Source organism: Passer domesticus, chromosome 15, assembly GCF_036417665.1.
Source record: "Passer domesticus isolate bPasDom1 chromosome 15, bPasDom1.hap1, whole genome shotgun sequence".
NCBI classification, from domain to species: Eukaryota; Metazoa; Chordata; class Aves; order Passeriformes; family Passeridae; genus Passer; species Passer domesticus.
In genome coordinates this window covers 16,424,608-16,434,400 of record NC_087488.1, presented here as the reverse complement: position 1 = coordinate 16,434,400, position 9,793 = coordinate 16,424,608, and the positions used below count along the sequence as shown (strand labels likewise).

At 67.1% G+C, this 9,793-nt stretch overlaps 2 protein-coding genes across 2 annotated transcripts in view; both read left to right on the top strand.

The window, feature by feature from the left end:
- Window positions 1–270: 270 nt before the first annotated feature.
- Window positions 271–3,046, top strand: NDUFAB1 (NADH:ubiquinone oxidoreductase subunit AB1). Its single transcript, XM_064390289.1, has 4 exons — window positions 271–564; window positions 664–751; window positions 2,054–2,160; window positions 2,882–3,046. The coding sequence occupies exons 1-3, from the start codon at window positions 301–303 to the stop codon at window positions 2,143–2,145; spliced, it is 444 nt and encodes a 147-aa protein (XP_064246359.1). The 5' UTR covers window positions 271–300; the 3' UTR covers window positions 2,146–2,160; window positions 2,882–3,046.
- A 957-nt stretch (window positions 3,047–4,003) lies between these two features.
- LOC135281674 (nascent polypeptide-associated complex subunit alpha, muscle-specific form-like) overlaps window positions 4,004–9,793 on the top strand; it is an 8,106-nt gene continuing 2,316 nt past the window's right edge. The window contains exons 1-9 of the mRNA XM_064390736.1: window positions 4,004–4,190; window positions 4,940–5,059; window positions 5,162–6,817; window positions 6,923–7,035; window positions 7,128–7,186; window positions 7,295–7,452; window positions 7,533–7,695; window positions 7,763–7,954; window positions 9,349–9,573. Coding sequence (XP_064246806.1) covers window positions 4,121–4,190; window positions 4,940–5,059; window positions 5,162–6,817; window positions 6,923–7,035; window positions 7,128–7,186; window positions 7,295–7,452; window positions 7,533–7,695; window positions 7,763–7,954; window positions 9,349–9,573 — 2,756 coding nt within the window. The 5' untranslated portion in view covers window positions 4,004–4,120. The remainder of the gene's footprint in view (window positions 4,191–4,939; window positions 5,060–5,161; window positions 6,818–6,922; window positions 7,036–7,127; window positions 7,187–7,294; window positions 7,453–7,532; window positions 7,696–7,762; window positions 7,955–9,348; window positions 9,574–9,793) is intronic.

The following is a 9,793-nucleotide window of genomic DNA, read 5'->3' as shown; positions in this document are numbered from 1 at the left end:
TCGCAGCCGGGGTCACGGCACCGCTGCTCCCGGCCTGGTCCATCCCGGGATCACGGGATCGCAGCCGGGGTCCCCTGTCCAGCCGGGGTCACGGCACCGCGCTCCCGGCCCGGTCCATCCCGGGATCACGGGATCGCAGCCGGGGTCACGGGATCCCCGGTCCAGCCGGGATCCCCGGTCCAGCCGGGGTCCCGGCACCGCGCTCCCGGCCCGCTCCGTGCCGGGGCGCTGCGGCCGCCGCCCGGCAGAGGGCGCTGCAGGCACCGGTCCGGCCGCGCGGCGCCCGCCGGGACAGCGACGATGGCGGCCCGTGTCCTCTCGTCCTGCGCCCGCCGCCTGCTGCCGCTGCCCGCCCGGCCCGCCGCGCTCCGCTCCCTCCGCCGCCTGCCGCCCGCCGCGCCCGCCCCGCCGGGCCGCCCCGCGCTGCCCGCGCTGCTCCGGCTGCCGCGCGTGGCCGCGCCGCTCTGCCGCGGCTTCTCCGAGCTGCCGCCGCTGACCTTGGCCGACATCAAGGACCGGGTGCTCTACGTGCTCAAGCTCTACGATAAGATCGACCCCGAGAAGGTGAGCGGGGCCGCGGGCAGGCGGCCGGGCCCGGTGTAACGGGAGCTGGCGCGGCCGGGCCCGGTGCCCGTGCCCCGCTGACCGCCGTGTCCTCCCCAGCTCACAGCCGAGTCCCACTTCATGAAGGACCTGGGCCTGGACAGTCTGGACCAAGTGGAGATCATCATGGCCATGGAGGACGAGTTCGGTAACGGCGCCCGGGGCGGCCGGGCCGTGGGAGCGGCGGCACCGCCGGCCTGCGCCGTGTGGGGCCGGGAGAAACCCACAGGGCAGGGAGCAAACCCCACAGGGCAGGGCAAATCCCCAGAGCAGGGCAGACCCCACAGAGACAGCCCCGGGAGCAGGGCAAACCCCATAGAATGGGACAAACCCCACAGAGCCAGCTCCGAGAGCAGGGCCGGCCCTAGGGGCAGGGCAAACTGCACAGGGCAGGACAGACCCCACAGAGCAGGACAGACCCCACAGAGCCAGCCCTGGGGCCTGAGCAAACCCCCAGAGCAGGGCAAACCCCACAGAGCAGGATAGACCCCGCAGAGCCAGCCCCAGGAGCAGAGCAAACCTCACAGGGCCAGGCCCCAGAGCAAGACAAACCCCACAGAGCAGGACAGACCCCACAGAGCCAGCCCTGGGAGCAGAGCCAGCCCCACAGAGCCACCAGTGAGCTGGGCACCCGCAGCAGTCAGGATTATGGCCCTTTGCTCCCGAGCTCAGCCCCTTTGGAAGCTGGAATTCTCTCCCACCCCCATGGGCACCAGCCAGGGAGGGGGAAAGGGGGGCAGTGGGTGCTGAGCTTGGCATCGCAGATCAAAAACCCCAGACACTCCAGGCTGGTTTTGCTCACCAGAATTTTTTTCATCCTTAAACGTAATAGAGAAAAAAAAAAGGTGCTTTGTCCTTATTGATTTATATTCCAAATTAGTTTTTATTTCCCTTGGACTTCTTCATGCTTCCCCCTAAATCACATGAATTCTGGAGTAGGTGCCTAAGTGTCACCTTGGGCTGTAGGTGTCCCTGGGGTTTGGTCACTCTAAGCCCGAGGTGGATGCTACACTCTCAGAGCCTTTGCTGGCAGTGTCTGTAATCCCCAAAGAACGATGAGTGTGCCCAGGAGCACTAAAACACAAACCAGACATTTCTGGGCTGTTTCTGACCCATTCCTCCACAGAGGGCCCTAGTGGCCTGCCCTGCTGTTTGCTCCCTGCAAGCACATGCCAGCACACTCAGCCTGGGGGGCTTCAGTGCTGCCTGGGGCTCCAGGAACATCCCCCTGGCACTCACCAGTCTGGGGGGCTCTGGGAAGGCTCTGGTGGCTTTAGCAAGGCACGGGGGGCTCTGGCTCCTGCTGTGTCCCCTGCTGGAAGCAGTGTCACTTTGGGCAGTGCAGTGACAGCTCTGGCTGACACAGCAGTCCCCTGAGCCACCAGCCAGCCTTCCTCAGCCTCGCTCCCTTGTGATTGCTTTTGGGCTAAGCGTGTGCCCTTCCTTGCAGGATTTGAGATTCCTGACGGAGATGCAGAGAAGCTGATGTGCCCACAGGAGATTGTAGATTACATTGCAGATAAGAAGGATGTTTATGAGTGAAGCAGTTGCTCAGAGGTGAGTTCAGAGGCGCTCTCAGGGTGCCTGGCACACACTGGGGTAGGGGCAGGGTGACGTGTGGCACAGGTGGGAGCCCAGCAGCTCGGGGGGGAGCTGGCAGCAGCTGTGGGTGCCAGCAGGGAGGGCAGCTGGGGTGTGTTTTCCTGAGGGTGGGGGTGTTTTCCTGAAGCACCTGCAGCTGAGAGGGGGCGTGGGGCTCAGCCTCTGCTCTGGTCCTGCCTGGCACATCCAGCACTCAGCTCCTCCCCGGGGCAGCAGTGGGTGGCAGATTGCTCCCCGGGGCAGCAGTGGGTGGCAGCAGTGGGTGGCAGGCTGCTCTCAGCCATGGCCCCCATCTCCCCCTGCCCCTGGGCCTGTGGGGCACCTCAGCCCTGCCAGCGCTGCCGTTTCCTCCGCCGCAGCCGGGAAGGAAATGGGCAGGAAAGGGTTATAGGAGCGGTCAGGGAGGGCTGCAGGGGAAATGAGGTGGCCTCAGGCCAGCCTGCAGCACTGATCCACATTCCTGCCTGTTCCTGTGTGGCTCCAGGCTTCCCCCCCAGCTCCCTGGGGCAGGGGGGCTGAGTCCCTTCTCTGGCCAGGGCCAGGGAGGGAGCTGTGGCCTCTGGAGAGAACTGGGGGCTCCTTCTGTGCCTGTGTTCAGTGCTCAGCATGTCCTGACCCACTCCTGTACCTTTGAATGCTTGGTGAGATGTTAAACGTGTGGATTTTGTTTTCCCAGGAGTTGTCCCACACCAGGACGGGGCTGGTGCCGGCAGGGATGGACGGGAGCTGTCCCACTGCGGCCTTCTTTGGAAGCTGCACGTGGATGTTGTATTTAAAGCTGTCTGAATGTGTTGTCCTTTAAAAACAAGGAAAAAAAAACAGGAATAAAGAGATAAGACCATTCTGGTGGTGGCTGTTCTGTCTCACACAGTGGGTGGATCCTGGTGATGGTGTTGGGGTGTGAAGGACACTCTGGGGACCCTGCCTCGAGATTTGGCTCTGCCCTGCATGCTTGTAACTGTTTATTTCATCAGTGCTGGTAAAAACAAGTTCTGTGTGAAAGGCTTCTGCTTTCCTGATGGAAATTAAGGGGGGGAATGATTTTCCTGCTGCTGAACAGCAAATTCACATCGCTGTTCCTGTACACCCGGTTCATCTCAGCACGGGAGCCTTGCTTTAACCCTCACAAGGCAGGAGCGGGTTATTTCTGAGCAGTTTCTCCTCGGAGCCAAGCAACACTGACATGTTACAGCAGTACTGCCAGGCTGGGAGCCAAGGAAGTGTCACTGGATAACAGATCCCCTGGCAGTGGGGGAGGTAAGGATGGGAAATGGAGCAGAGGCTGCAGTGCTGCCCGTGGAGCTGTGTTGGGGTGGGCTGTTCTCAGGAGCTGCACCTCTCTGTGAGACCCCTGGCACACCAGTGACCCTCTGCCTCCGGGGCCCAGCTGTTCTCACTGTGCCCTTGGAAGCTCCTCCATGGCCCCAGGGCCTGGCTGAGCCCTGGGTGTTCTCTGAGCAGCTGCCCAGCAGAGCTGGGGACACACGGTGCGTTTGGCTGCTGAGCTGTGGTGCTTTTCCCGTGGCAGGGACACAAGGTCTGGTGCTGGGGAGTGGCCGCTGGCTGCCCTTGGCTGCGGTGAGGGACCTGCAGCCGCAGCTGGCTTGGTGTCCTGGGGCAGCCTTTGTCCCGGCACGGCCCGCGGAGCGGGGACAGCCGGGGCAGAGCGCGTGTCCCGGTTCGAACCGGTGCGAGGGGCCAGGCCGGGGCTGAGCCCCCGAGTGCCGCAGGCGGCGGCTCCGCGCTGAGCACAGCGGGCCGTGCCGAGCGGCCGAGCCCCGGCCCGGAGGGAGGGAGCGCCGGTGCCGCGGGGCGGGTCCGGGCCGGGGGCTGCGGTTCCCGGCGCCTCCGCCCCGCCGCAGCGGGGGCGGGCGGGGGCTTCCTGCCGCCGCTGGCAGAGCCGCCCGCGCCCGCCATGCAGCGGCTGCCGCCGCCCCGGCTCCCGCTGCCCCGGCTGCCGCCGCCCCGGCTCCTGGCCGCCGCAGGTGAGCGGGGCGAGGGGAGGTGGCACGGCCGGGAGGGGTCCCCGCTGCTCCCCGGGCGGGGATGCTGCGCTCGGGGGGCGGCGGCGGCAGGGCCGGTGCATCCCGGCGGTCTGCGGCGGGGCCGGTACCGGCACCGGGCGGCTCCGTGTCCCGGCTGGGGGCGGCGGCTGCTGCTCGGTGTCACTGGGAGCTGCCCAGAGCGGGCCCGGCCGGGGGGACCGGGGCGGGCACGCCGGCGGCGGCCGCGTGTTTTCCGTGTGGCCGTGCCGTGCCGTGGCCGGGCCGTGCCGTGCCGTGCCGTGCCACCAGCCCTGCGAGTCCGCGACCTCGAAGGCGGCGGGTGCTGCCCTGCGGAGCCCTTTGAGGCGCTGGCGGAGAGCGGGGCCCGCGGGGCTGCTGGTGACCCCCGAGCAGCGCCAGCCGCACCCGGGCCGTGACCACCCGCCCTGGCGCCTGCCGAGCCCGTTATCGCTGGAGAGGAGCCGCCACGGGCCCGGGCCCTGCCCCGGAGCCGTTGGTGCCGGTGCCGGGGCGATCGGGCTCGGGGGCTCCCAGCACGGGCAGAGGGAGGTGGTGGGCAGGACTTGGCTCCGCTCGTTGGGACCAGGACAGGGGGTTTCAGGGTGGGTTTGGGTTGTCTGGAGCATCCCCTTCAGCAGAGCCCCCCGCCCGCAGGGTTGCTCCGGGTGCCGATGCGGGATGCTCGGTGCCCCGCACCGGTGCACGCTGCCCCTTTCCCTGTCTCGCAGTGCTCGTGGGATGCTGTGCGCGGCTCTGCCCGGCTCCGGGCAGCGGCACGGGCTCCGCTCTGGGCGCCGCCGACCCCTGCGCCCCGCTGGGCCCCGCGACGGGGCCGCGCTGCCGGACAGGTACCGCCGCCCTCCCGCCGCCTCCGCGGCACCGAGTGCGGCCGCTCCCGGGCCCGGGGCTCGGGGCTCGGAGCCGCTCAGCGCCCTCGCCTCTGCCCGCAGATCGGCCGGGAGCTGGCACGGGGCAGCCGCCGACACCGGAGGCCGTGGGGCAGCCGTGGACAGAGGCTGAGCTGCTGCCCTCCCCCGGGACCCCCGCCGGGCCAGCCGAGCTCTCCAGCCCGCAGGACGGCCCCGGGCGGGGCAGCGAGGGGACAGCGCCGGCGGCGCGGGGTGGCACCGCCACCGAGCCCCCGGGGCCGCCGGGCTCTGCCAGGCTGGGGGTGACCCCTGCAGGGACCCCAGCCCCGGTGGAGGCAGACACAGATCCTGCCACCTCGCACTCCCCGGGCCCTGACCCTCGAGGACATGTGACAGTGGAAGGTGCCACGACAGCCCAGGGGACACTTTTGTATTCACCACCCTCTGTGACAGTGCCAGGCTCTGCCAGGGGACAGGGGGGGTCCAGCAGCAGCCTGCTGGGGTGGAGGGCCCTTGGGACAGCCCTCGTGCAGAGCCAGAATGGCACTCTGCAGCTGGGTGACAGCAGCCCGGGGACCCGCCCGAGCACCGTGCTGGCCACTGACAGCTCCATGCCAGTGCCAGCAGGGACATCACCCTCTGCTGGGGGGCTGCAGAGGCTGCTGACCCCCGCAGGGACACTGCAGGGGACACACTGGGGGCTGCCAGGAGGACAGGGCTTTGCTTCCCATCCACGGGAGGGTCCCCGCTCTGCCCCTCACCCCTCTGCCCTGTCCCCTGGGCCTGCTGGGAGCCCCTTGGGCAGCACAGCCCGGCCAGCCCTGGGGACAGGCCCAGCCCTGCTGCCTGCCACACGCAGGGGCTCAGGTCTGCCTCTCGCCAGCACCCCAGGGGTGACCTCTCCCAGCCAGGGACGGGCTCTGGACCTGACCACGGGGGTCTTGGGGCCACCTGACAGAGGTGACATCCCCCTGAGCCCATCAGCCATCCCAGAGCAGCCCCCTGTCCCCCCTGGCAGCCCTGCTGTGGCACAGGGTGGGGTGGCACACACCAGTCCTGGATCCTTCCATGTCCCCCCATCCCCACAGTCTGCCCCAGCCAGTGGCTCTACTGTGACCCTGCTGTCAACCCCACTGCCTTCCCCAGGGACCAGCTGGGGGGTCCTGGGCTTTGGCCCCACTGTGGGCACCCCTCTGGGAGACCCCTCCCCAGGGCTGCCCCAGTCCAGCTCGAAGGTGGGTCCTGCAGAGAGCCCTCCATCCCTGGGGGGGTCCCAGGTGGGAGTGGGCAGCCTGGCACCCCCCTCAGCACCTGGGCCTCCCCAGCAGCCAGCTCTATCCCAGCCTGCTCCTTCTGTGGGACCGACCGCTGCTGTTGGTGTCACCACCACCGCTGTCCCTGCCACCACCGCAGCTGCCACCAGCCTGGAAAGGCTCGGGGGCATGGGCACGGGCACAGCAGAGCCACGTGCTGCTGTGCTGCAGAGGGATGGGCAGGGGGTGACGTGGGGATCCCCAGCTCGTGTGCCCACTGTGATGCCCGGGCCCCCCCAGCAGCCCACAGATTCCCACGGTGGGGGCCCTGGCTCCCCCCCAGCTGCTGTGGACACAGAGCTGGCCCAGCCATCGAGCAGCCCCAGAGGGAGCACAGACACTGACACCCCCCAGGTGACACTGGCTGGGGTGGGCAGGGCCCCCCAGGTGTTCATCGTGGAGGATCAGCCCCCAGTCCTCAGAGGTGAGTCAGGTTTTGGGATCCTCTGCTGGGGCACGGCACACGGGGGAGGTGGAGGTGGCTCCTGGGGTGGGGTCACGACCTGCCTGTCCTCATGCCACCCTGCAGCATCCCTCCTGCGCCTCCCCTGCGAGCTGGTGCTGGACATGGGGTTCGTGCCGGCCCTGCGGGACCCGGGGTCCCAGGAGCGCCAGGAGCTGCTGCACAGCTTCAACCAGACGGTGAGTGTGGGCTGGGCCGGGTTCTGCCGGCCGGGTTCTGCTGGCCGGGTTCTGCCGGCCGGGACCCCGCGCTCAGCCCCGCCGCCCCGCAGGTCGCCCCGCTCTTCGCGCCGGTGCCAGGCTTCCTGCGGCTGGAGGTGACCGGGCTCAGGTGGGTGCTGGCGCGGTGCCGCGGCGGGTCCCGCTGCCCGGCACGGCTGTCCCGCGCTGGCAGTGCCCGGGCAGAGCTGGCAGTGCCCCAGGCCGCGTGTCCCCGCAGGGAGGGCAGCGTGGTGCTGCGCTACGACGCGCTCTTTGCGGCCGAGCAGCTGCCGCTGCCGGGGCTGGAGCAGCTCCTCGAGGCCGCGCTGGGCTCGGCCCGTGCCCGGCCCGGGCTGGCGGTGGGCACGGCTCCTGTCCTGCGCCACGTGGCTCTGGGTGAGTGCGAGGCCATGGCTGGTAGCAGGGTGGGCACACGCTGGGCAGGGAGTGGTGACACAGCTGGCCTGTCCCTGCAGCGCGGCCGCTGGACCCCTGTGCTCTGCTCTTCACCTGCCCGGCCGGCTTCGCCTGCGTGTCCAGGGCGGATGGGAACGTGACCTGCACCTCCCTCTGCCACCGCGCCTACTGCAAGAACCAGGGCATCTGCTCGCACGGCCGGGACCACCAGCCGCGCTGCCAGTGAGTGCCCTGGGGACAGCCCGGGCCAGGGCGCTGTCCCCTGGCGCTGATGGCTCCCTCGGTGCAGGTGCCCCGTGGGCAGCGATTTCTGGTTCATGGGGCTGCGCTGTGACTACCGGGTGACACAGCAGGGCCTGCTGGGCACGGCGGCCGGGGTCCTGCTCAGCATCCTGCTGCTGGGCGCCGTGCTCGCCGCCCTCGCCGTGCGCCGCTTCAAGGCGCTGCTGCTGGAGGCCAGGGCCGACCAGACCCGCAGCAGGTGGGAGCACGGGCCGGGGCCTGGCTGGGGTCTGGGGGCTCTGGAGGGGGGGACTGGGCTGGGGCTGAGCCGGTGGGAGGTGATGGAGGGGATGCTCCCAGCCACAGGGAGTGGGGTGCAGCCAGAGAGGCTGCCTGGGGGGCTGTTTGGGGCTGTGGTAGGGCTGAGGGCTGTGCTGCTGTGGACAGATGTGTGAGATGTGCTGATGAGCTCCAACTGCGTGGTCCCTGGGACCCCTCAGTGCTGCCCGTGGCACAGGGTCTGCCTGCCCCAGCGTGTCCTGCCCGTCCTGGGCGGGTGAGCAAGGCTCCAGCACAGCCCTGACAAAGCAGCCCATTTGGGAACGGGGCTCTGCTGTCCTGGCCTCACCCACTGCCCGTTCTGTAATGTGCCGTGGGGATTGTTCCCGAGGAAACCACTGCAACAGCTGCAGCCACTGCAGGGCTCGGCCAGAGGATGATCAGTGTCACGGGCTCTGTCCCCACCCTGCGTGTGCGGCTGGGCCCTGCCCTGGACCCAGGAAATTTGGGCAGAAATCTGCAATCTGTGTGGTCAAGCTGTTGTGTGCTCGTGTGCTCACGTGCTTGTGTGTGTACACGTGTGTACACATGTATGCATGTGCCTGCTGTCTGTGTATGTATCTATACATAGATGTATGTATACATGTGTGTGTGTATCTATATAGGTGCACATAGGTACAGATACTTGTGTGTATCTGTACCTGTGTCTGCACACCTATGTGTACCTGTGTATCCGTGTGTGCACACCTATGTGTGTATCTGTGTGTACCTGTGTATCTGTACCTGTGTGTGCACACCTCTCTGTGTGTGTATCTGTACCTGTGTGTCTGTACCTGTGTGTACCTGTGTCTGCACACCTCTCTATGTGTGTATCTGTGTGTACCTGTGTCTGTACCTGTGTGTATCTGTACCTGTGTGTACCTGTGTCTGCACACCTGTATCTGTGTCTGTACCTGTGTGTACCTGTGTCTGCACACCTCTCTATGTGTGTATCTGTACCTGTGTCTGTACCTGTGTGTCTGTACCTGTGTGTACCTGTGTCTGCACACCTATGTGTGTATCTGTGTGTACCTGTGTCTGTACCTGTGTGTATCTGTACCTGTGTGTACCTGTGTCTGCACACCTGTATCTGTACCTGTGTGTCTGTACCTGTGTCTGCACACCTCTCTATGTGTGTACCTGTGTGTACCTGTGTGTCTGTACCTGTGTGGGCACACCTCTCTATGTGTGTACCTGTGTGTATCTGTCTGTGCCTGTGTGTGCACACCTGTATGTACCTGTGTGTCTGTGCCTGTGTGTGCACACCTCTCTATGTGTGTACCTGTGTGTGTCTGTGCCTGTGTGTGCACACCCGAGCCGTGCCCCCTCCCGCAGCTATCGCCGTTTCTGCCGCCTGGACGATGTCTCAGCCCAGTACTGGTCTCGCTCGGGGCTGCCCTCGGCCAGCTCGCTGGACAACCCGGCCTTCAGCAACTCGGAGGAGCTGCTGCAGCTGCAGGTCCTGGACGGAGGCTGCTGCGGCTGCCGCGGGGACTCGGCCGGCAGCGACGGTGCCAAGCGGGGCCCGGCGCCCTGTGCCCACCCCCAGTGCCAGCCCAGGTGGGAGCAGGGGCTCTGGGCAGGGAGGGCTTTGGGGCACACGAGCCCTGGCAGCGTGTGTGCAGCCCTGCCCAGCCAGTGGCTGCTCCTCCACGGACGGTGCCAGGGGCTCTGACACCCCCCAGCCCTGGAGCAGCACCTGATTATTTTATTTTCTCCCATGGGAGGAGGTGTGTGTGTGCTGGGATTGCTGTGAGGGAGGAGGAGAGTTCACATCTGC